At 42.6% G+C, this 25,734-nt stretch overlaps 2 protein-coding genes across 2 annotated transcripts; both read right to left on the reverse strand.

Annotated features, from left to right (window-relative positions):
- Positions 1-3,399: 3,399 nt before the first annotated feature.
- Positions 3,400-5,101, reverse strand: LOC142585726 (zinc finger protein 706-like). Its single transcript, XM_075696702.1, has 3 exons — positions 4,948-5,101; positions 4,564-4,709; positions 3,400-3,782 (listed from the first exon to the last, which is right to left on the reverse strand). Exons 2-3 carry the CDS (start codon positions 4,696-4,698, stop codon positions 3,693-3,695), a joined length of 225 nt encoding a protein of 74 aa, XP_075552817.1. The 5' UTR covers positions 4,699-4,709; positions 4,948-5,101; the 3' UTR covers positions 3,400-3,692.
- A 1,129-nt stretch (positions 5,102-6,230) lies between these two features.
- Positions 6,231-24,305, reverse strand: LOC142585722 (RCC1-like G exchanging factor-like protein). The gene is made up of 10 exons (XM_075696699.1): positions 23,708-24,305; positions 22,741-22,873; positions 21,859-21,984; positions 20,889-21,007; positions 19,219-19,414; positions 17,983-18,053; positions 16,523-16,607; positions 12,518-12,691; positions 8,572-8,657; positions 6,231-6,465 (listed from the first exon to the last, which is right to left on the reverse strand). The coding sequence occupies exons 1-10, from the start codon at positions 24,023-24,025 to the stop codon at positions 6,388-6,390; spliced, it is 1,386 nt and encodes a 461-aa protein (XP_075552814.1). The 5' UTR covers positions 24,026-24,305; the 3' UTR covers positions 6,231-6,387.
- Between the last annotated feature and the right edge of the window lie 1,429 nt (positions 24,306-25,734).

A 25,734-nucleotide genomic window follows, 5' to 3' on the forward strand; every position in this document is an offset into this window, starting at 1 on the left:
TCTCAAACGCTCTCTCTTCAAACAGAAGCCTGCTCCTCACTCACTTCTGGACGCTTTATCTCGTAATAAAGAGGATTCCCATATGCGGCTGCTATTGGTAGCTACGGTTGGCTACTCAGCGTAGATACCACGGCCGCCGCGGGGTGCTGCTATGAGTCCACTGGTTAACTATTTCAGCGGATCTCGTTGCACAACTATTTCATGCAGCGAGATTTTGACACTGGGCCACGTTCATCCTACACAGCTCTTGATCCACATAATGTAAATACGCTCTTTTTAGAAGCAACAGCAGAACGTGAAGTTTGAGCTGTTTTCTTGGGCTTTAAAAAACAGCCGTAGTTGTGATGCTGATGGGCTGCAAGTAAGGCCAGTCAAATATGTAATAGATAAAATTGCTCCTGTGCTGACATATATATATATACAACTTATGTATTTCAACGCGTTTTCTCCATCCAAAATTGCCAGTGGCTCGTGTAGTGGCTTTATATAAGAAAGGAGACAAAAAAGGCGTCTCGAATTATAGATCAGTGCTGGTACTGCCTATATTTTCTAAAAGTTCCAAGAGAATGATCTATAATCAACTATATCCTTTCTGTAACAAGCATGTGATGACGAAATGCCAGTACGGATTTATAAAAAATTGATCAAGAGAACTAGCCCTTCTCGACCAGAAAGAATATATATTGGAGAAACTTGAACAAAAACAATTTGTTCTTGGTGTTTTTGTTGATTTTACACGAGCTTTTGATGACATAAATCATAAAATTTTATTTGAAAAATTAAGTCAATATGGCATTCGTGGGCTTCCCTCGATGCTACTGAAAAGTTATCTTTCGGAAAGGTGTCAGTTTGTGTCGATGAATGGAATAGTATCCGACAGAAAGCATATAATCTCAGGAGTACCGCAGGAAATCCGAAGATGACCGCAGACAGTTGGCTGAGCAAGGTAAATTTAAGTCCTCAAGCGCCCGCGATGCAATCCGTGAAGTCCCCGCAAGGATGGCGGCGAGCGCCCATCGCCTCTTTTAGTCGTCTGCTAGCCAGAGAACTTCCAGAGAGCAGCCAGACCAAAATCGTCCTGGGAGGTTCTGGCAGCCCGTGAGTAGCCAGAACCGTCCAGCGCGAGCAAAACGAATGCCTGGCAGAAATGCGTAGCGCAATGGGCGGAGCAACCCGAGAAAAACGAAGACGTGCTGGCTGGCTCTGGCAGCCTGCGAGTAGCCAGAAGTGGAAAATCGAAGAAGCCCATTATCACGATGTCATGGCACGGAGCTAAATGTGTAATTGTGTAGCAGTAAGATTAGGTATGACACTGGTCATAAAAAATCTGGAAACAAGCTGTCTGGCAAAACATGCAGATCCCATGCAAAAGTAGTGTAAGTGAAGCTTCGGCGACCTGGCAAGACAAAACGGTACATCACAACAAGAGATGTGCAATGGATTTAGGCAGTGAACACATCCCACAATTGTACTCAGCCATGGCTGCGCAAATGCGAGACACTGCCACTACTGACCATGGAGTCTAAATCTTCAAACATCACAAAGAAAGCTTCATTAAGCATGGCCTTCCAACTGCAGCCAGTTTTGTCCAACTGAAACTGTAGAATCAGTGTTCACCAAATATGTTTGCAAATTACTTTAGGTGTGGTTACATGAACTTCTATCTTCATTGTCACCTAAGTGTGCGCTCTCAATTTTATAAGTAAACTGTTTTTATGCGACACAACTCACACACCAAATCTCAAAGTGCTGGCTTGTAAAAGGGAAGCTCGAAAATATGCAATTCCTTCTATGTATACGTGGTGACCTAAAGGACAGAGCATCAGGCTGCTGTGCTTCAGGATCTGGGTTTGAAGCCCACGATCGGACATGCAATATTTCTTATTGAGCAACAGCTTCTACATGCAGAGACAGATAAAATGGGAAATTCCGGGAAGGTGGGTAAAGAACGCTTCGCTTTAATATTAAACAAGAACTCTGCACACATTTATACTAGCTGTGCTGTGTGTGGTAACCCCTGCAATTGTAGGAAACACAGCAAGCCAATGATGTCACAAAGACCAGTTTGGAAAAAGAAGCATTGCAAAATAATGTACGGTGCTCCAATGCTTGCTAACGAATTTTCTAGGGTTCAAATGTTCATCTAAAAAGGATAAGACAAGTACAAGATGTCATACAAGTACTCCCAATACACTTTACGCCTCAACATGTGTCATGGTTAAAAATAAGGTGCTGACAAATCATGAAACATCGGCAACCAAAATCCTTACTTTCGGTGGCCCTGCATTTGCTAGTGAAAGACACATTGTATACATCACCTTGCAACCATGAACTGCTACTAACTCGCGCAGTTAACTATTGTGCTCAGTATGCATGACGAAGCTTCGCCTTTCTTTTCATTATTATTTACAAATGCTGGCTGTCCAAATCAGGACCAAGTCACGAGCAGGATTACACAATAGGATTAACGACTGCGCCAAATATGGCACTGCTTTCCTGTACTAATGGAATACGAATCATATTGCATCATATGAGCTGAATAGAACGACTAAATGTTCCAGACATGTCAGTGGTGGGCTACGGGTTTATTTCGACCACTTTGGTTTCGTTGAAGCCCACCCAAGGCACAGGAAATGAACACTTTGCACATTGCCTCGGCATGCAGCTGGGAATCGAAACTACAATTCCAAGTTCAGTAGCAGACTGCGACACCAGCAGCTCTGCAACATCATGAAGTCGGAATGGCAAGATGAGCTGAAGCTGGGATCCAGTGTTGCACTGCTCTTAGCCTTTGTAGCAAGCAGGTTAAACTATGCTTCCCACGTTTCAATTTAGCCTCTTGCATTACAACGTCTGCACTACAGCCACAGTCAGTATGTTGCAAGGCCAACATGATGAAAATCTATGCCTTCATCTAACCTGCTCATCTCCAGCAATGTGGTAAAAACAAGATCGGGATAATGTAAATATTCTATTTAAACTGTTTTGCTTTGTCAGTGGTGTGAGCGGCACTCTGCCCAACAGTATTGGCCACCATGAACAGTTGACAATAAGGGAGCAGAATTAAAAGAATCGCTGGAATAGCATTTGCCTGAGCTTGTTGGCTGCACATACTAGTACAAATGGTTTCTAGCAGAATATACTTACAAGGACAGGAAGGGACGATGACACGCAGCACACCATTGTCCTTTTCTATCCGTGTCACTACTGTCTGCTGGAAACCATTTGTGCTAAAAGAATCGCACCATTACACCAGCCCACTAGTGCTCCAATGTGGTGCTGCTTGTTACAAGGAAACGAACTGCACTCCAAGAATCTGCTGCAGCTCAACAGTACCCATAATGCACAACCAGTTCACGCCAGTTATCCTTTATGGACAACAGACACACACACAGTGGATTGAGTAGCAAAAACTTTATCACATCTGATTATCTCAAAGTGCACTGAAAAGCCACGCTGCCTACACCAAAATGGCATCTGGCCCCCTTGTCATTTATTTGTTTTCAATTCAGACTGCTCTTCCAGTTTCCTTTTTTTTTTTCTTTTTTTCATTCTTCGGGGAAGGATAAGGCTGTACAAGAAGGATGCTGATGTGTAAAAAAGCAGCGGCAAGTCCACAAAGGTGGTCTTCAGCACACATTCACCTTCGGGCTGCCACCACCATGTCTGGTTCTGGGAGAATCCGTTGATATTTAAATTTCCTTCAGATCATCCGGCAGCTCACATTTTGGATGCTTGTTCTGGAAGTGCTGCTTGTAGGTTTTTGGATCCGGCATCTGAGTCTAATGAAAATGGTCAAATGAATATGCGTGTTAAGGCACAGTCAACATTTGAACAGGTGAAACAATGGAACCCCAGCTGAGTACAACTGCCCATTTAGGCTGGATTACTGAATGATTCTCAGATGACTTTTAGTAGTTGTAATAGTTACATATGAAAATGTGGCAATCCTGTCAGACCGTTAGGTTCCAGTGAAATTCTAGTAACCTCACACACTCGAGACACACTAGGCTTTACAATGATAAAACTGTATCGAATTCGCACAACTAAAAGCCGATGAAATGACGTCGCAGTTTATCAATTAATCTAACAAAAGCAAAGAGCTCGTCAACATAGCTTTGCAAGGCCGTTCAGTAGTGATCCTAAGGCTACAGTGAGCAATTTACGTTGAAGCTCTCTGACAACCCTCATGGCGAGATCAGAAATCAACCACTTTGAAGCACTGCCAAATCCGCACAAGGCCGCAACAGTTCCATCGCCATGTGTCAACCGGCGCACACCTTCGCTTTCTGTAGGCACGAGCAGGTAGGAGTCCACTGTTGGCACGATTGTCTAAATTACCTTCTGGTCACTTAAACCCAAATTGTCCTCAAGCGGCAACACAGCAAGCAGGCGCGCTACGGGGTCAAAGAAGCACCGCGTGCGCATCCGAAAGGAGCGTTGCGGAAGCGGTCACTAGCGCCGCGCAACAGGCCGGCGTCGCTCAGTGGCACATCTCGCCGTGACCCGCTAACCCACATGACTCAAAACTAAAAGTCGACGACCTTTTTCTTTGTTACGTACCTTGCACACAGTGCATGTGTGGTTAAGGGCCTTGGCAGCAGCGGCCTTCTGGTCATGATTTTGCTGTTTCTTCAGCTGCTCCTGCTTCTTCTGTGCCTTCTGCTGCGATTGAATTTTCTGCTGCCCGCGTGCCATACTCGCAATACCTACGCCACCCGAGACAATGAGAGAACACAAATTCGCGTCAGAGACAGCGTGGCAGGAAGAGCGGGCAAGTTGCACAAGCACGTCACGGATCGTGAAGACCCGACTTGTATCGCGTTGCCGACTTATTCAAAAGTGCCGAACAACTCACGGCACGCTGTGCAGCCATTTATTTTGCGACAGTAACATCAACGGCACCACAATGAACGCCAGCAAGCATTGAGCAGGCCTAACGCTTACCTTTACGTCACCGACGGCAAAGGAAAAAGGAGTTGACGAAGCCTGCGCGGTTCTTCTTCTTCGGCGCCGCTGCCTTCTCGATGCGTACTATTTTTTGCCCACTGCCGAGTTGCTGACCACAGCCGCAACGCGCGTCTAGGTCGCTTCGCGCGAGAACGTGCGAGACTTGTCTCTGGATGCGGCTTCGTAGCCAGCACATAGCCAGCAGCGAAGCCGTAACACAAGCAGCGTAGTCATAGCAACCGAAAGTACGCGCGGAAAAGTATTTTTGTTACCAGGAAAATCCTGGTGCAGAGTATTTGTCACTCACCACCTAAAGTTTCGTGGACCACCTTGGTGTGGCTGGTGGTTCAAAAGCGAGGAGCAGAACAGATAAACGAGACAGAGTTGGCCTTCGCGCGAGATCCTTCGCCATGGAAGTGGGTAATTGAAGGACAGCAGCGTTGAGGAAAAAAAAAAGGTAATCAAACGCACAAGTGATGAAAAGAAATTGATTATGGGAATGGTCAGCTAGCCTTTAGTGGCAGCCAACATATATAATTCATAGTGACGGGTGATCCAGCGCGAAGTTGTCAAAGCTGGCATCACGCGCTAGGCTGCGACTATGACCACATACGAATAGAAGTAAAAAAAAATGTATTTTTGTTTCTGATCTGAAGTTTGTCTAGCTGTTGGATGAATGATTAAGATGACGGGGAAACGTGCAGCACATCTGCCTGAGGAGCTTGCTATCAACTGGTCAATTGCGTATCACTCCTATAGAGGAGGTTTGTGGAATAGAAGTGAAAAAAAGCGTAAATGGAGATAGCGCAGAAGTAAACAATTCAAACCTCCACATTCGTAATGCACATCGCATTCTTGGTGCTTGTAGAACTATTGTGTAACAAACTTTTAGTAGTTAATCCCAATCATTTCAATGTAGGTGTTCACACAAACCTGCCGTGGTTGCTCAGTGGCTATGGTGTTGGGCTGCTGAGCACGAGGTCGCGGGATCGAATCCCGGCCATGGCGGCCGCATTTCGCTGTGGGTGAAATGCGAAAACACCCGTGTACTTAGATTTAGGTGCACGTTAAAGATCCCGAGGTGGTCAAAATTTCCGGAGTCACCCACTACGGCGTGCCTCATAATCAGAAAGTGGTTTTGGCACGTAAAACCCCATAATTTAATTTTACACACATAAAGGCGCTGGCACAATGCCCAAGTACCCTTTCAGACTCCTGGACCATTGAACCAAACTTTTAGTCAAACCGAAAGGTCAAAATCAATGATGCAGTACAGAGAATATCACATACGTGACTACCAGCACAAATTTACTCTCGGAGTGCATCAAAATAAAAACAGGGCATCAGTGCACTTTTCCAATCAATGACACATGTCTGCGCTGCCTATCACTGATGTCAAATGACTATTTGCCACGTCTAGAAGTCACAAGGCTCTTGTCAGCACAAGGATTGGCTCAGCACGGCCGTATGGTCCACACCACAGCTGACCTTCAGAATATCCGCTGTGAGGCTAACCTGTGAAAGAAAAATACATGCTTTACTATGCAATCACCGAGACAGAAATTATTAGGGAAAAAAACAATTAGAGCAACCATTAGAACACCTTATACTTCGAGTACAGCAAAGTGCTTGCTAGAACATTTGAATACATACCAATTAATAACTATCCAATAGGTAATACAATATAGACAGTGTTTGATCCACAACAAACCTAACCTTAGCCTTTGGTTTCACAACCTGATGGCGTTTATGATCTCCAATATTTCTTGCAGGACACTATGGGTAATAGCCAGTTATGGACTTCAGACTTTCGAACACATTACAATATTGTTCTTGAACAAAAACAGAGAAATGGAAAAATTAACACATTAATTCCAGAGTAAAACATTGTACAAGAAAAGTTTCTGAACTACCTACTTATGCTATAATGTAACATTATGACTTATTTAATTCTTGTAGTGTTTACTGTGCTTATTCCATGTTGTTAAATGTTACTGTTAAAAAAGAAAGAAAGGGGGGAGGAGCACATCATTAGTTGGGAATAATTATGTGTCGTACAAAATGATTAACACTGCATTTATGGCAACTTTGTAAAGCGCCTTCGTTCCAATATGCCAAATTCAATGTTTGTTGCAAGGAGGGTGGGCCTCCTCAGGTAATGATGAGTTTTTAGCTGCCCCCCCTGAAGTGGCAATGTATGTTGTGTGATGTTGTATATAAAGATGGAATTCAATAAACTCGACTCAAGCACTTGCGTAAGGATTAACTCTTCCATTAATGCTAGAAATGTGCTCATTTTCGGTGCTTTTACGCTTTCACATTTCATTTCAAGGTGTAGTAGCGACAACATATACTGCGATACAGAAAATTATAGCCTGATCCATAGGTGGAAAGCTTTCACTTTTCTAGGACTTTTTCCAACTTTAATTTTTCTAAAAGCTGAGCCCGACCAGCTTCTGAACCCTCCCGCTCCCCACCCCCCCATATATATATATACAGGGTGTCCCGGCTAACTTGGACCAAGATTTTGAAAAAACCTATGCATTCTTCAGAACAGAAATCGCGTGAATGTTGTTAGCGTTTATCTAAACTTACAGTATCATTTCTTAGCGCGCCTTTTTTGAGTAATTAGCCAAGATAAATTAGTTAACTTTTTAAATATAGCTTGAAACGTTCAGGCGTCAATAGGAAAGTTGTGGAGCTTCACAAATATTGCCCAACCCAGGTACTTCCAACGAGATAGACTTAGCGTGGCTGTTTTTATTTGGGAAAAACGAAAGCCCGCAGAATTTAAAAAATACCATGTAATGGCGCACTCTTTGCGCCCAAATGCGCAGCGATTACAGCGCTCTCATGAGTGATTTGTAAGAACATCGCCAGCGCCGCGTCGCTCGCGCCTGTCGCCGAAGAACGCGCCGTCATCAGTCGTTTATTCCGATATGATGAGAAGAGCAATTTTTTTTCCAGCATTCAAGTCGATGCGGAATAGAAAAAAAAATACACACAAAACATGCATCATGCATCTGGAACTTGTGCGAGAGAGAGCATCATTTGTTACAACGTCGCTTTTCTTCCAAGCTGTGCCAGCGGCTAGATGCATGTGAGCTCGACTGTCAATTACTGTCGTGCCGCGCAACCATTTCGAAGAATTTGTTTGCAGTGCCTAAAGCATACCGTACTCAAGCGAGCAGAAGGCGAACATGGTCTTGGGCTTGGGAGCGGCACAGGGCGACAAGGGGAAAGCTGCCAAGGTAAACCGAAATTGGCGATGTGGGGGAAGACCTAGCGCGAACACAATTATGAGGAGTTAGTTGACGCTGAAGGAAACAGGTAGCTTCAAGAAGACCCGGCACAGAAAGGGGACATTGTGATTATTCTGTGAACACTGATTCAACAGTAAAGAGAAAGGTGACCACAATTTTTTTTTCTCTTTTAAAACTGAAATTATAACAACTCAACAGGATCAGAACCAATAAGCACTTTACTCCCTGTTACAAAATGCTGATTCAGTGGTTATTGCAAAAAAAATGCGGCGACAGACACAACAGAAATTATTTGAGAAAAGGCACTGTGATTACTCTATTCTTTATCTTAATTAAATCAAGGAGCTCAAGAACTTACCCTGAATGGAAAATGTTGATCTGATGAGTGACCCAGGCCAAGGCAGCCATTTCTATTCTTTCCCCAGGTGTACAGCTCTCCTCTGTCTGCAAAAATAGAATTAGCGTCACAACCCAAACCACTATCTCTCCCGGCTATGCTGAAATGAGTAGTGCCTCTGAAGCTGGATTTGAAGGGCAAGGCAATGTAGAGAATTGAGGCTAAAAACTTATCATGTGGCAGCGTCATCACAGAAATGCATGATGAGTGCATGATGAGCACGCTATTCCCTTGTTCCCATTTCTCTTGCAAGTTGACAGAGCAGGCAAGCATCTCAGTGGTGGTTTAGCTATGTAAACATCACATCTAGCAACAAATGCGAAATGGAAGGCAACAACACAGCTTGTGTGTACAGAAATTGAGGCAATGATAGAAACATTTAAAATGCAACTTCTCGCCCTTACTGCACAGTTACGTAACTAAGTCAAGCAAAAAGATGTACACACAGGCAAGTTGGAAGGCATTCGAAGCTGGTTTTTGGTAGCACTACAACATGAGCACAAAGAAGCAGTCAACTGACTACGTAGACAAGCACTGTTATCACAACTTCAAGTTCAAGTTTATTTTTCTTCTAGTACAGACTAGAAACGTCCTCCCGGGCTAAAAGCTGCCGTCAGCAGCTTGACTGGACCCAGGAGGCGTTATACATGGCAGCGCGATAACAGTAACCTTTTCGGTACAAAAAACTTAAGCAGAAATTTACTAAACATAAATTTGAAAACTCAGATACATGTTTATGACAGGATATGTAAGAATCAACAAGACATTTTTATACAAATAAAACAAAAAAGGCAAAAAAGAAACATGGTCATTTATATGCATCGTTATACACGAATATATATGTTATAGGTTAACGAAATACATCTTAAACTCTTTACGAGAGAATTTATTAGCGTGAACATGATTATTTAGAATTTTCGGCAAATTGTGTTTAATAGATTGTAACTTATACTCGGTGCGAAAGCGTGGTACAAGCCAAGGTTCAGGGTTTCTGAACCTTGGCTTAATTTTGATATTAACCAAATCTTTAATGCAAAGGAATCCGGTAAAAGCATAATGGCAAGCTTTAGCTTGTGCATAATCATATTGTCGTTTGTGGAATACTGAGTCACCGGAGAGGCGCACGGCAGCGGCAATGCTGGTAGTGACATCTTGTGATGGAGAGTTTAACCAGAGAGCACACAGAGCTACATTATAATGCAGTAACTTACCACATTCTGTATAACTGCTGGTGTGAAGCTTCAGTAGCGATGAAATTATTGACAAGCCCTCCTTTTATGATTTTCCTTCAATGAAAACACTGACGTGATACAAAACTCTTTCTAACATGTTGTAGTTGGACACAGTGCCACAATATGTCGTTACCAGCCTTGATATTTCCATCCAAGGCTTCGGTAATCTGGTAATCCATAAAAGGTAAAAAGATTATGGACAAGCTGAAGCTATCTAATCATAAATGCCAAGTGACAATGAAGAGAAGTAATAGAAGCCTTTCACATTAAAGGGACACTAAAGAGAAGAATAATTCGAGTTTTATTAGTAAATTACCCATCTACAATACCAGCAATGCCACTCCTAGTGTGAGAGGAGGCTTGCCAAGTAAAAAAACAAAAAACAAAAGATGATAAATAGATGGTGATGCCGTCTTGACGTTACCACACCAGCTAGCTGTGGCATCAGGAATTTTAAAGGTGTCTGCTTGGGCCTAGCTAATTTTATTATGCGTAAGCAATAGTAGTATCAAAGCGGAACAAAGTGTATATGTGTTAAGTGTGGGGAGCTGGCCACCTGGTAGAGAGGAGATTGGAGAGCTGGACGTGTGTCAAGTGAACTCCTGGACAACACTTTGGAATGCGGTAACACAGTCTAAATCATAGATCCGGGACCTCAAAGAGGTGCGACATAACACCTAACAGGTGCGACATAACACCTAACAGATTTCTCTTGCATTTACCGCTAAATCACCATTGAAATTTTATCGGTAAGAATGGACAACATTGTATTCTAAATGCCCTGAAGATTGAACTTGGCAAGTAGCAAGAACTTTTGCTGAGCCACAATGGCTGAAAGTACAGAAATATACTTTGAAATTCATGACGTCACAATGACACACAGGCCCTGGGGTTTAGGCACGAAATTCAAAAAAGGAAACTTAATACAACTGTTACTTTTTTGGCACATGATCACACATTCATAATTTTCATTTGGTTTTGACAATTTATTTGTTGTTTTTCCTTTGTACTTGAAATGTTTGGTTATCAGTAAAAATTTCAGTTGTGAAAACAGCACAAGCCCTGTCAATTACCTACTTCAACGTCTTTGTGTTAAAAAAAAAATTAAATTATGGGGTTTTACGTGCCAAAACCACTTTCTGATTATGAGGCACGCCGTAGTGGAGGACTCTGGAAATTTCAACCACCTGGGGTTCTTTAACGTGCACTTAAATCTAAGTACACGGGTGTTTTCGCATTTCGCCTCCATCGAAATGCGGTCGCCATGGCCGGGATTCGATCCCGCAACCTCGTGCTCAGCAGCCCAACACCATAGCCACTGAGCAACCACGGCGGGTAACGTCTTTGTGTTGTCACGCTTCGAAAAACCAGCTATGAGCTACTCAAGTATTCAAAAGAAAAAAAAATTGTTGCAGAAACAATCTCGCGATGACTGTCGATGGTAATTTTTTTTCTTTTTTCATTTATTTAACCTAAGGGCCTAGAATCGGGCTTTACATAGGGGGGATAACAACAACAAGAAACTTCAAATGGGGTTATAAGCATGAAGATCAATCGTTCAGCGTTGGCTCAATAAAGCAACACAATGTGTTGCCCCCGTTGAAACGAATTATGTATGAGGCCTGTACTGCAGCGAGACTCCTCTTTCGTGCATCCCTAAGAACACTCGGCGTCATGTAGAGGAACCGTTGCGAAGCCTGTGCATGACCCCTGAAATGGACGGGATGCCAGTGCATGCAAACACTTAGAAACATGCCATGCGGCAACTGGGCTCCTCTCTTGCGCTTCTTTCTGTAACCGCTGCGCCATCTACCGGCACTGCCGAGAACTCCACATGTGGCCTCTGAGACGGGAAGCATCGTGTGCCGGTGCTCACAAACACTGAGAATTGCTACCTTGCTTGCCACACACTCAGCGGCACATACTCAGCGACTCAAGTTGGTGTGAAGTTAATTGAATAGCAGCACACATACCCAGCGCATTCATGGCACAGCTCGCTAAAGCATTGGTGTGAAAGGCGCTCCTTGAAAAGTGGCAACTCCCAATGCATTTGTGGTGTAGCCTGCTAAAGCATCGAGTTGTTGTCCTGGAGGAAACCGTGTGATGTGGACCGTTCAGCATTGGATGAATTTAAAGGATCCCTTTCATCATTGTTGAGCGACACATTCCCAGTGGCTTATGCCCAGTTACCCAAGTTGGCAGCAAAGAGGTTCACTGAAGACTAGCACAGACCGAGTGCCAGTGCCATATAGCCAGTGCTCCAAGTCGACATCAAAGAGTTTCTTTGAACAGCGGCATCTACCCAGTCCTGCATCTACAGTGACCCATGTTTCTGTGAAAGAGGTTCGTTGAAGAATGGCATGTATGTACACGTTACCACATATTCAGTGATCCAAGTTGGTCTGATGGTTGGTTTCAGACCCTGTTCTCTCAGCACAGCAGCCCAATGCACTACAGGTTCTAACCACCTAGTGACCTAGGTAGGCAGAAGGAACGGTTAGATAGAAACATAGATACAAACATAGCCCCTGGAAAGTGCATGAAGTACCCAAAGAATGCTAGCGCATTAATAAACTGGTATGTAAGCAGAATTCCTGTAGCAGAAACTATGCCACCAGGGTCATTGCATTTCCAAATTAACGATAGCAAAAACAAAAAGCCATGTGATGACTCACTGTTTAAGGCTGCAAAATGGTTCAGACCACAGAACAGGTCGACAACGTGGGTGTCAGGGGTAAAATGATTTGCTCCAAACAGTGGCCTTGGCAGCAGAGTTGGAATGGCCTTGAAAGACACTTCGGGCCCCAGACCAAGGAGGCCATATCCCCACACATAGACATCACCACCCTCTGCAAGACAAGCAGTTATCAGTACTTTCTAACACTAAACCGAGTGCTCTTGCAAGACTGCTGAACATCTTTAAGATCAGCTGTGGCATATAGCACAGTTCTAGTACTTGAGCTGGATTATTCGAAGAGGCAGACATTTCTTGGACAAGAAATTAAAATGCAGCATTGGCTAATTAACAGGATTTATCTAATTAAGTATCCAACTGATTGCTTTACAGCACACACCGCAGGCTACAAATTGTAGCTGGCGAGACCACAAGGCATGTCCACTTGGAATAAATTTTGAGGATGACACCAGTCTCAAAACATGCAGCATCAAATTTGTGGTCGAAATGCACTGTTGTCCCGCTTACTTTTCTATTTTTACGAAACGGCATTTTACGCTCTGGAGCACGAAAATAACTGGAACACCAATATGTTTTGTTGAATACTTTGGGAATGAATATTCTCAAAGTTGGTGTATTCAAAATTCGTTTTAAGTGGATACACCTTGTGAACTCGTCGGTTACAATTTGTAAACTGCAATATGTGCCATAAAGTAACCAGTTAAAAGCTTAATTAACAACATTCTGTTATTAGTTACTACATTAATCTTTATTTCTGATTTAATAACACAGGAGAATGAGAAAAAACCGTAAGATTGCTTGAAATACCTTTCATTTTCATTTATTTGTTGTTTGAGACATACAGCTGTCTCAGGTGCTGCAGCAAAAGGCAGTATTTTTGCCTGACAAAGGCTGCAGCACCCAATGCATGTTGACACTCTGCAGCAAACAACAGCACAACAAGGGTTACAATTTTCAAAATATGATAACATATCAAAACAATAAAGAATTCGAATCTTAATCAGAACATGTTAAAAAAGGAAAACAAAACAATAACATTGAGCTACATAAGGAAGTTATACAATAAAACAGCGAAGAAAATATGTTTCAACAGATTTCTTGAACCTCAAGCTTGATTTCGAAGTTTGTAATTGTTCCAGGATTGTGGGATGGGAAGTGTAATGCCTGTTTCCCATAGTTCGGGCGAGTAAGTGGTATAGAGATTATACGGAGTTTCTTTGGTGGCGAAGGTCTGACTAAACTGTATGTGATCAGCTTGACGGAGACGGAACGCCTTAACTTGATTATGCATTTCAATTTCTTGCACAAGTGATGTCTGCCTCTTCAAGTAATCCAGCTCAAGGACTACACTTAAGAAAAGAAGATAAAAAAATAAAGCACAAATCTTTGCAAAAACAACCAGTATATCTGTCACATCTTGAGTGTGTGTTTGTGACCATGAAAACATACACAGAGTATGAGAAAGAAACAGTACGCATAATCAGCTGTTACTTTTACTGTGTTTATATTTGCTTGAGTTGTTTGTTCACTAGACAGCGCAATTGATTAAGCCTGCCTTTCTGCCCTGCCATAAACATCCACTAAAACGAAATTGTGTTTCTAAGCTGAAGCCTCTCCTACAACATTACGAGTTGTGCTCATCACTTTGTAGGAAAGATAGCAAAAAACAGTGATACACAACGTTGTAAGAGGTCAACAGCAGATGCTGGCACTCATTATCAAATTGTTATGTCTCTACAGCCATAGTTGGTTGCCGAAGATTTTACTAACTAAAGGAAACAGGTACATGGTAGTTCACACGTAGGAGCCAGCAGCACTGGTGAGGCGTTTGTTCCATGAGGCGTGCTCGTGCCAAAACCGCCAGTGCCTTTGCACGTGCACTTCATCGTTGTCGTCTTCTGGCGACACAACAAATTACGCACACACACACACACACACACACACACACACACACACACACACACACACACACACACACACACACACGCACACAATATTAAAGCTATGTTTAACTAGGCCTTGTCTATACATAAAGTCGTTGATTAGCAGCTATTTAGTGTGCTTTCAATTAATCATGGCTTCTTCTCCAACACCATCATTTTATGTTCAGACAAAGTGATTCAATGTTTAGAGAAAATTCGAGCAACTCTTCAAAAGTGTGGTATCATAAAAGCATTGCATCAGTTATATTTTTCTCTTAGTGCATCTACTCACACTAATGTATTTACTCATATAATGTATCACTTTTTTCGCAGTAAATTAATTCGAAGTTGGGGGCTGCAATAATCATGAGGGGAAAGTTTTGTGAGGGAAGGTTCTGGGTGCTAAAGAGAAAAATCGAAAATGAAGTGGCTGTAAAGTGCTGTTCTTGCCCCAGCCACTGTAAGCTCAAACAATTATTACTATCCAGCAACATTTACCTTTGTATTAAGAGCACAGGATCGACACTAGCAGTAATTACAAAGGCTGTCTATTTGGAGACAGTAGCTGAACCTGGAATCACTAATCGAATAAGTAACACGATTCTAGGCCGACCTATTCAAAGTCAGCATCAGCACTGACGTCACTTATAGCTTCCGCATCGCTAGCCGCATCACCATTGTCGATACTGACTCAGGCGTTCAACTTGAAACAAGCCATTTAGCTTCCATATCGCCCTACAAAGACAAGCAATGCTTGTGTTAGCTGTCCACGTGCAACTCAAAAACTTCACGAAATCACAAAACCACGCCACTTTCAGTTCGGATTGGATTTGATTGCACTGTGGTTGGCACACCGACAGTGTGCTCAGCTGCCATGTGCTATTATTATCACTGGCCGGAACTTGCCGATGACAGTCGCTGCAGCAATTTTCGACGGTGTGATGATTACTCAAGGAAAGAAAGAAGCCTAATTTTTGATGGCCAATGTGGGGGGGTGTAAGCATTATGCGAGTGCAAGAATTCTGCGAGGAAATATGATAATTGAGACAGCTAAAAAGAAATGTGCCTGCAATATTGTCCTATTATGGTTTCTCAGTACATTGTTGGCCTTGTGTTAATATAACTACTCTAATATGATGACAACAATTTAGCTTAAACGAGAGAAGGAAGAGAAGATTAAGAACTGACATTTGAAAATATCACAAGATCTGCCCACACAAACAAGGAAAGAGAGAAGGAAAAAAAGTACTACAACATGCCAACAATAAACGGATGAAACCTACATTTAATTGCAGAATGGTCAAGAGTGGTCCAAGGACATTTGACTACTTTCTGTATGAGGCTTCCTGAACAGCAGAAGGCCATATGAAAAGTGGTTTCAAGGCCATTGTTAAGTGATTTTGTTAGATGTTGCATCTTGTCATGAAATGGGTTGGTAATGATTTTAGTGCGAGTACTATTAAGGCTGGCAGCAATTATCTGAACATGAGGTGAAGGAGCTTTGCACACACAAGATTCACCTTGCATTCTGCGGGGTGTGCATTTCCGAGTGACTCAGTTACAACACATTTTTGTGGGCATACAACTAATTACAGTAGAACCTCACTGATGCATTCATGGCTTGATTGATCTGCCAAACTATACATTCATAGCAGAGAACAATGAAAATATCTTGTTAGGATTTTCCAAGTGATACAGCTCTCCTCACATCTGGTGTTGATGTGCTTGCCTGTGGTCTACTGTTCTATGGCATTTTTCGCTTAGCACACAGAAACGCTGTGAGGGCACAGGCAAGCAGAAAGCATTAATATTAACTGAAACAAATGCTGTTAATTGACACACACAACCAAGATCTAGATACGTGTTCAAATTTATGCCCACATGATTACCTGTCAGCAAGCATGCAGAAGTGACACATTTGATAAACCTTTCAGACATCTACCAGTCACAAAGAAGGCTTGGCAGTATTGAACAACAATGTAATATAAATCGACGTGCATAAACCTTGTATGGAAGTGCCTACTGGTCATTGGCATTATGAAATAACGAACACAACAACCTACCGGTGACTACTCCACACATTGTTCCTCCACTGGCAACAGCCTTCACTTTTCCAAAGGGGAAGTTTAGGTTCCTTGCAAAGCACATCTGCGAAAACACATTTCACAGCTTTACTTGCAGCAGCAACACAGACATCAGCACTACCGCACTCTCCGTGCCATCTGGATGCCTTCTGTACTAGACAGGTTAACTACTGTACTCACCAACATGCCTTCACTCAAAGTACCTGCTCGACTCTGATGATGATCGTTCATGGCATTTTCTCTGGATAGGTATGGCGAAAAATAAGTGCCTAGCTTGTGTGAGCTGCTAAATGTCACCATATTGTAATCTAGCATTCTATCTATTATCCCTGCTCTATCACATAAAAATTACCTATGCCTTTTATGATTTCGTTATCATCTCTTCCCTGATTTTTTCCACCAACACTCTAAATGTCTCTTGCTTACCTTGGCCACTGGCCAGCTAACACTCCCATTGGCTTTGAACCTCAGCACTTCTGGAAAGTGGATGTTCCCTATGGTTCTGGCTGGATTAATCTCATGGAATTCTATTATAAAGTGGAGTCATCTATGGATTTTTCTTTTCTGCAGCAAATGCACATCTCATCCTGTTGCAAATATTCGCTCCTGTATGTTCTTGTCCCGAGGCAGCCAGCACGGGCCTCAAAAAGCAAGCCCCTTTATGTTATCATACAAATTTTCTTTCCACATTTCTTGTTTGCCGCCTTTGTAAAGCTTTATGACTTCTTTTGCCAACGGGAGTGCAGTGTCACCTCTCGACTAAAGTGCTCAGTGTCCTTCAGTAATGCTCATTGTAAATTCATGCAATGAGGAGTTGATTGAGGAACACATACGTGGCCTAGCGCATTCGAGTTGACCCGAAAATGTGCGATTACAAAACTAAATCTTGGGAATTGCCAAGATGCTTGACTAAAGGGAAGTTCTAGCTCACGAGAGTGGTGCTGTCCGCCACTTCATGGAATTCAAAAGAAGCTTTGAATGAGGCATGTTGGTGAGTGTTGAAGTGTATGGTGGCCCAAGTAGCCAATTTCTGTATATTTACTCTAAACATGTTGAGAGCTTTCTTATGTAGGTACCAAGCGAACAATGTCTGCCACAAAGCCATATTGTGTTCCAGAAGTAAGGGAAAGAACTTGCACTAAGAGTGAACCCAGACAGTCATTACTTATGGTTCTTGCAAGATGGCAATAAAAAACAACACAGTCTTGATTAGTGAAAGAATTCCACAAATATGTCTGATAAATCACATGGACTTCAAACTCACACTATGGCATGATATACGATGTTGTGTAGCATGTACAGCCAGTATGTTATTAAGTATCTATTTTATTTCTTTGTGATTAGTCTGAAACTTGCTCTGATGAAATGAGGACATGAACATGACTTTAACAACACCATAAAAGGCACTGTGATCACAAAATCAATGCTGTAATACAGACCTGCTTGTCATCTGTCTGCCGTCCAAACTGACCATACTCAGAATTACCCCAGCCAAATAGGTCACCAGAGTCTGCAAGACAATCATATGTATAAGCTTTACAGTACCTTCATTATTGATATTAAGGTATAAGTAGAATACAAGGCTAATGCTGTAACTAGCAGTCAACCAAGAACTTAGATGAAGGTGCCTGAACCAGAGGGCTAGCAGAGTTACCCTCACTTTACAAGAACACCAGGTTACACTTGGTAGCAATAGTGAAAAAAGAAGCAACAATGCAGGCCTTCAACAAAAATTTGAAGGCCAGTATGTACTCTCTTGAGCAGTACGAGAGGGAATACACAAATTGCTCTCAAGAAGCCATAGAGGATGAATGTAAATGTTTCTCATAAATGTGATTAATGGGCTAAATGTTCAAGAAATCTGCTTGTTATAAATTGACATGTCAGTTTCCAGTCTACACAAAATGAATAATCATTGCTTAATGATGCATTCAGTGTTCTCTCATATTACATGCCACTGTACAACCAGAACTGGCTTGAAGCTGAGTACTGTGGCTCTCATTGTGGCACTCTAAAGCTCTGAAGGAAAAAAAAGAAAAGAAAGAAACCCCTCCCCTTGCCACTTCATAGCTTTGAAGCACTAGGAATGCCCAGGGATCTCATCACCTTGACAAGATGATGCGGCATCAGCTGCAGTCATGCATGCAATGGCCCAGGAACTCTCATGGCTATGCATCAAATTTGTGAAAAATGGCGCTTTATCTGTTCACTGGGCAAACATTTATTCTAATTGTGCGTTATCCTTATTATGCACTTACGCTCAGGGGTGGAGGGCTTCTGCAGGAACCTCACTGCAAATCAGCTTGTGCCAATTTGTGCATCTGACTTTCTGATACTGAATACGATGGGCACATTTTGGCTTAATAGACTACATTGCTATGATAAAGTATGATTGTAGGGTAAAAAAGTCATTTGACGGCATCATGTTAATGTACAGCATGGCCCACTGTTAAAGGGAACGCCTTATAGAAATACCAGCACCAACTACTGCTCATATTAGACAAGAAGGTCACCGCAATCATGTTTTATCAATCAACATTTATCTAATGGATATTATGAGCCAACAATCCTCTTAAAAATAAGAAGACTCCTCAACATTACGTGAAACCAAATACTAAATTGGTGATCCCATTAACAGTAAACTGTACTGTACATCTCTCACAGGTGCAACTCACCAGACACGGCTAGGATGCAGTCTACGGTGCCAGCTATCCGGACAATACGGACTCCACTGAGGTCCCCGTTGACATGCTGCGGCGTGCCTTGGCTACCCTGAATGCCCAGCCCAGTCTGCCCGTCAGCACTCCATCCACAGCTGTACACTGCGCCTTCATCCGTGAGGAAGAGAGTATGGTCCTGCCCACAAACCACCTTCATGGAAGAGGAGAATGCATTGCAATTGAGCTGTAGTTTGGTCTGCCTTATCTGCAACCTAAGGTTTCTCTGTGAATGCATGTGTGTGCACATGTAGAGATTCTGTTGTGGCAAGGCAACAAATATGGATAGTTGGTTGGGACTCATCTTAAAGGGCCCCTGAACCATTATAAACTCAACATCTTTTTGCACATGATGGCAAGAACTTTTTGAAGTGATGTGACAAAAAAAAATTGCAGGCATTTGATGAATGATTACGAAGCCACTCCAGTTTCTCATTGGCCTTTACTGCCCTCCCCATGGGCCTTGCCATGTACTTCTCTCTACTCCATCTCGCCAATTCTGTGTAGTACAGCAAAAGCTATGGGTCAAGTTACCCAACCAGAATAGAGAACCAGAAGGACTTAATTATCTACATCTGATCACTCCCTACGCGATGCCAACTTAATGGGACATTCACAAATAGATCAAAGGCACACAAAGAGCAAGCCCTCACCCCTACTCAAAAGACACAGCTGGCTCCTGTCAAGTTTGTGCTCTCATCCCTTGTTGATCAACCATTCAACAACTTTTACCCTGAGGACGTCAAATATGTGACCCTGCTGTCATCACGTGTGAGAAAGGGACTGAAAAAGCCCAGAGAGAAGCATGACTGTTTTTTTTTTTAATTTGTGGTTTCCCTACAGTGCATAGTGTTGCCATGTTTGCCAAAGATGATTGTCACAGTATTCTGTACGTGATGTGGGTGCTCATTTAAAATGAGCTCAATATGTCAGATGTTTTTTAGGAGCCCTTTTTGAGCACTAACAACACGATAAAAAAGAAGAAAGAAGAGCCAACAGACAAAGTGCTGTGTCTGCCTGCTTTCTTAACTGTTGATTTCTGTTAGAACTATTGCTGGTCCTTAGGAATGCACAAATTGTTTGTTTGAAAATGCTTTCATTTATCCCTTCATTGAAAGTACCCCTGTTTATTCTTTGGCTCCCATATCAGTCGTAAGGCAACTACCCTACACCCTGAGGTAAACACTACTGTCATGTCCATTGTCGCTATGCAGGAGTTTGGTGTGTAGGCTATCGTAGAAGTGACACATGTCAAACTGTAACTTCAGAGTTTTCAGAATGAAAGAATGTATTTAGATTTGAACAAAACATTGTTACTTTTTGTGATTCCCCTGTAGACTTCAGTGCTTATCCCAGCACTTTGCAGGGCTTCAGACTACAGATCATAGAGATTCTACCTGCATAAAGTAATTGATTCAGTGTTTTTTTTTTTAGTGTCCCATTTAAGAACAATATTCAAGTTTTTCAAACATCTAAGCATCTTTCCTTCTTTTTAAACAACTTTTGCTTGCACCATGTTTGTTGTATTAAGCATTCTTGCAGAACAGGAAATGAAAAAGAAATGCCTCTCAAACCAGTGCAGAAAAGTATACATGAAAAAATGAGAGACTCAAGATTCAAGAACATACATCAATAATTTTCCCAGGAATGCCTTGAACCTGGCGAGGGGTGGCATAGCTTTCAGGGCTCTCGTCTGGCACAACTGGTCGACCACACTGTCCGAATGAGTTGTTCCCAAATGAAAATGCTGTCAAGGCAGATGTGATAATTGATAAATTGCAATGAAAGTCACATCAGTACACTGTGGCCAAAGTACAATGGAAAATTGCTTCTAAGTTTCTTCATGATAGTTTAAACTAACACATAAACAGGTTATATTTCACCAGAACTAAATGTGTACAGGCAGAACGAAAACGAAATGCAAGCACTCTTTATATGCCATTACTTGAGACATCAATGTGCAGACAGTTGCTGAATGCATGTTACACATGGCCTTGCATGATAAAGCATGAATCATGCCACTCATCACACAATGCAATGCAGAAATACACAAGCGGTGCATACAGTACTACGTTTTTCGTTCAAATACACAGTACACTTTCAATTCTGGCCTAGTCACAGTGCATCTTCAACTTAAACTGTTCTAAGCAGCTCAAGTGAATGTGTATCATCTTTTTCTCATGCATGAAGCATGTGTTGAAGTATGTAAACCCTGTAACAGAAGACGGCTAACCATGTTAGTCAGAGATGTGCACAGTCACAATAGAAAAAGCATTAGCTCTGCTTTAGACAGCCATATGACATAACATGACAATAATCACAGTCCCCTTGTTAACGTATTCAAATGCTCAGTAGGCCATAATTCACACCCAGCAGTCTGTATTATCGAACTTACCCTGTATGAAGTGGAAAAATATGCATAAAGAATCAAATGATTTCACATGATGTCTGTGAGGATCAGAAAGCAGAGTCACACACTTTGGTGCGTTTAGAGTGAAATACCGAAGCAATGATGCATTGTAAAGGGCAAGATTTCTTGATAGCATTCTTAAAGATTGCACAGAAAAATCTACAGAATCATTTTATCAACAAACTTACCACCTTCCTTGTCAGTAAGCACTACGCTGTGTGAACGGCCACAAGCAACACGCAAGACGCGTGTTGACTCGCTTCTTAACGGAAGTGGAATGCCCACTGGCTCGGTCAACACCTTCAGGGGGTGCCCTAAGGAAAATGAGCAGCAGAAGAGTGGGTAAGCACAACCCACTCAGCAGCAGAGAGCGAAAAACAGCAAACTACGGAGGTGCTACATATGACTGAAGCTATGTAAAGACTGACTTATCAGACTGCAGCTGTGCTATATTTGGCACTACGAGTTTCTGCTGAAAACTTGACTTATCGCTTCTTGTTTCAAAAACACTGTAAGGTCTGCTGGGCAAGCCATGTCTGTCAGTGCTGCCTAATTAGATTAAATTCTGGGGTTTTACGTGCCAAAACCGTGATAGGATTATAAGGCACGCTGTAGTGGAGGACTCCAGATTATTTTTGACCACCTGGAGTCCTTTAATGTGCACCTAAATCTAGGTACATCAGCGTTTTTGTACTCCATCCCCGTCACAATGTGGTTGTGACAGCTGAAATTAAACCCACGACCTTGAGCTCAGCAGCACAGCACCATGGCCACTAAACTACCATGGCAGGTTGTTAGCAAGCCTACATTTGATGCCAAAAATGCCAGATGGTCAAATTTAGTTCAGAGCCCCCTACTTAGCCCAAATCTCTTGGGCTTTAAACCACACTAATTAATTCATGAAGTCAAATTCTTGGCTTATTCGAGCAATGGGTGGCGGCAATAGTTGGCACATGCCACATAATACCCAAGAAGCATACTCTAGTAGTCCCAAGTAGCAGAAATGCACATTGATAAGCGGCAATAAAGAAACTACTATCACTATAAGGCTGCCTAAAACAAATCCTTGCCTCTGCGAACACACTGATAGCCCAGCTGGAAGTCAGTGTTGATGCCAGTGCCAAAAACTTTGCTCGGGTTCTTAAGTTTGTCTTCTTGCGCCGACAGCAAAGTGAATCCGTAGCCACAGGCCACATCGTCAACCTACAAACAATAAATGCGAGATTAACAGAGTATATGGAACACAGTGGCTTGGGAAAGATGTTCACAAAGTGGGAACTGTGAATTCATTCAGAACGTGGTATCCAGTTTGACCGTGCCGTGAGCCTGGCTTTACCCTCTTTCATAAGGAATGCAATGTAAATTGATTAAGGTAAGCCAATGGAGAAACGAGGGATCATGCTTTCAGCCTGTTTTCTACACTTGTCAGATACTAAACGTGCCAAGAGAGTAAGCTGGCCACATACGTTAGTACCGATTGCATAAACGCCTTATAAGTCACAGTATGTTGATAATGTGCATAGTTTATCACAGCACTGTGTAACTTTTATGCATACCATTCAACTATGTAAATCTTATGCTGGTCAGTAAATCTCAGATGAACTTTTCATTCTTAAACTAATTTGCTTCACTCGAAACAACATCCTCCTTAACGTTTCTGGCCTTAAGAGTAAGTAATTAAACACATATAAAGGCACTGACAGTACCTGAGAGCACTAACTAAACGCAGATCCCACCCAATTAAACGATCGAAAGAGGAGTTGGTTTGATCGGATTAGCCCATTTCCAACTGGTAGTAGCCGGTTGCTGCAAATATCTAGACGTTGTAACTGGTTAAAAGTGAGGCTGGGGCGCTATCTGCGTGGAGTCGATAGGTTCCAGGCGAACATTCCAAGTTCAGGTCGCAGCTAGAAAATCAAATAGACACCGACGCGAACGCCGGTGTATCTGTAACATGCAATCTAACGATGTCACATTTTAGTAAGTGTGCGGCATGCTTATGAACGTACGAGCATGATAATTGAAAGGGCAGTCTACCGTGTAGAACTCGGAGAAAGGCAGCTTGTACGGCTTGTTATGGCTGGACCTGGGCGCATGTCCCAGCTTCGGTCGCACAAGCTTGTCATGACCCAGAGCGCCTGTCAGACAGCTGCCCCAGGCGTACACCCGTTTCCGACGCTTGGTTTTTTCGCCTGTGTACTGAAACAGTGGCATCTGATCATCAGAGGTCGGTGCATCGCGAGCTTTCGTGCGGTTCCCACGATGACTGTCCATCCCCCCTGTGCCGCATGGACACAATAGCGACCGCAGCTGCCTGATCGCCGTGGATCGCGTCAAAACAGTCATGCCGTTCATGATTGCGCAAAGTTCGAGGCACCAGCAAGTGATACAGTTTTAACTATTGTCACAGCACTGAAGACTGCTAATTACAACGGCTAGAGCGGCGGTAACGCTACAACATCTACAGCCATGCTACAGCAGACAGCATGAGGACAGCGTCAAATAACATACAATATAGCGTCACAACTATTTCGACGGGTAGTAGTTATTGTCATTTCCTTTTTATAAATTTATTACCATTATAACTTACTTTCCCTAAGAGTGCTAACTTAATTTAGGGCAGCGCCTCCTCTACCTTTCTGGAGTGGCAAAAGTAGAGAAAAACAAAGGTAACCGGCCGTCCACCCTAGTACGGCTTTTCGCCGCCACGCGCCGCCGCCGCCGCAAACGTAATGTAGCGGCACTTTCCTCCTCCGCCTTCACTCATTTTGTTCACTCCTTGTTTCTCCTCTCTTTCACTCTCCTTCCTCGACCATGGCGAGCGCCGCCTACACCGCTCGAACGTAGCAGACGACCTTACGCAGAGTGAATGCACGCATAGCAAGGCGCGGTGCGCTTTAAGAGGAAGCTTTAGCTCGGGCCCAGCTCCGACGCGGCCTATTCAAATGCATGTAAAACGCAAAAACGTTTTTATGAGATAACCCCTGGATCGATTTTGATGAAATTTGTTGCATTTGAAAGAGAAAGTTAAATTCCAGTGACTGTTGGAAGCGGAATTTCGATTTAGGGCTTGAATTTTCTTAAAACGATTTTCAAATATTTGACCGTTTGAAAAAAATAGAAGCACGAAGTTTACAAATTCATAGCTCTCCATCAAGAACTGATATCGCAGTTCTGTAAACGGCATCCATTAGATCATTCAAAGCGGACAAATTCAGTAGGTCATTTTACATCTTACGTGAATTTGTTACTTCGGTTACAATGGTTTTGCAAAAGTTGTATTTCTCTATCATTAATTTTTTTTTATATTCATGTGTAACATATCAATTTTGTCCGCTTTAGATGTACTTTTAGATGCCATTCACAGAATTGTAGTATCGTTTTTAGTGGTTGAGTTACAGAGTTGTAAACTTGATAGTTTCGTTTTTTGAAAATTTTCGATTTTTGGCAATTTTTAATAAAAAATTGACGACCTAACTCAAAAATTCGAAACCAACAGTCACTAGATTTTAAGTTTGTGTTTTAAATACAACAAACCTCGTCAAATTCGGTGCAGTGGTTGCCGAGAAAAACGAATTCTCCTTTTACATGTATTTAGATAGGAGCACTCGAGCTAAAGCTTCCTCTTAAGCGCTCGCGTTGGCTTTCTAGCTTCAAGTAACTTCGTGTACAGCATATAATTTTTATACGGACGGTTATGCAAATTCGGCGACGGTAGCTTTTCTTTTCCTTTTTTGATAACTATTTTTTAAAGTATCAGAACGAGCGCTAACGCTGTGGCATGACAACTCCGAATGTATCGTGTGCGCTACAATTAGGTACGCAACATTTGTCGAGCGCGTGTCGCAAGAGCATGTTGCTAATTGTTATAAATAACACATGTACAATCGAATGCCAACATCCTGACCTCCAGCAAACCCTCAGTAGCCTAAATATTCTGCGCCGTCCTTGCAATGTGAATTCGAGGCGCGTATCAGCTATAATGTACAAGGGCTGACAGAAGGCACGAACGAACGCTGCTCCGAATGTTCGAAAGAGTATTACGAGCGACACTGGCGACACTG

The sequence above is a fragment of the Dermacentor variabilis genome, chromosome 6 (assembly GCF_050947875.1).
Source record: "Dermacentor variabilis isolate Ectoservices chromosome 6, ASM5094787v1, whole genome shotgun sequence".
In the NCBI taxonomy this organism is placed as follows: Eukaryota; Metazoa; Arthropoda; class Arachnida; order Ixodida; family Ixodidae; genus Dermacentor; species Dermacentor variabilis.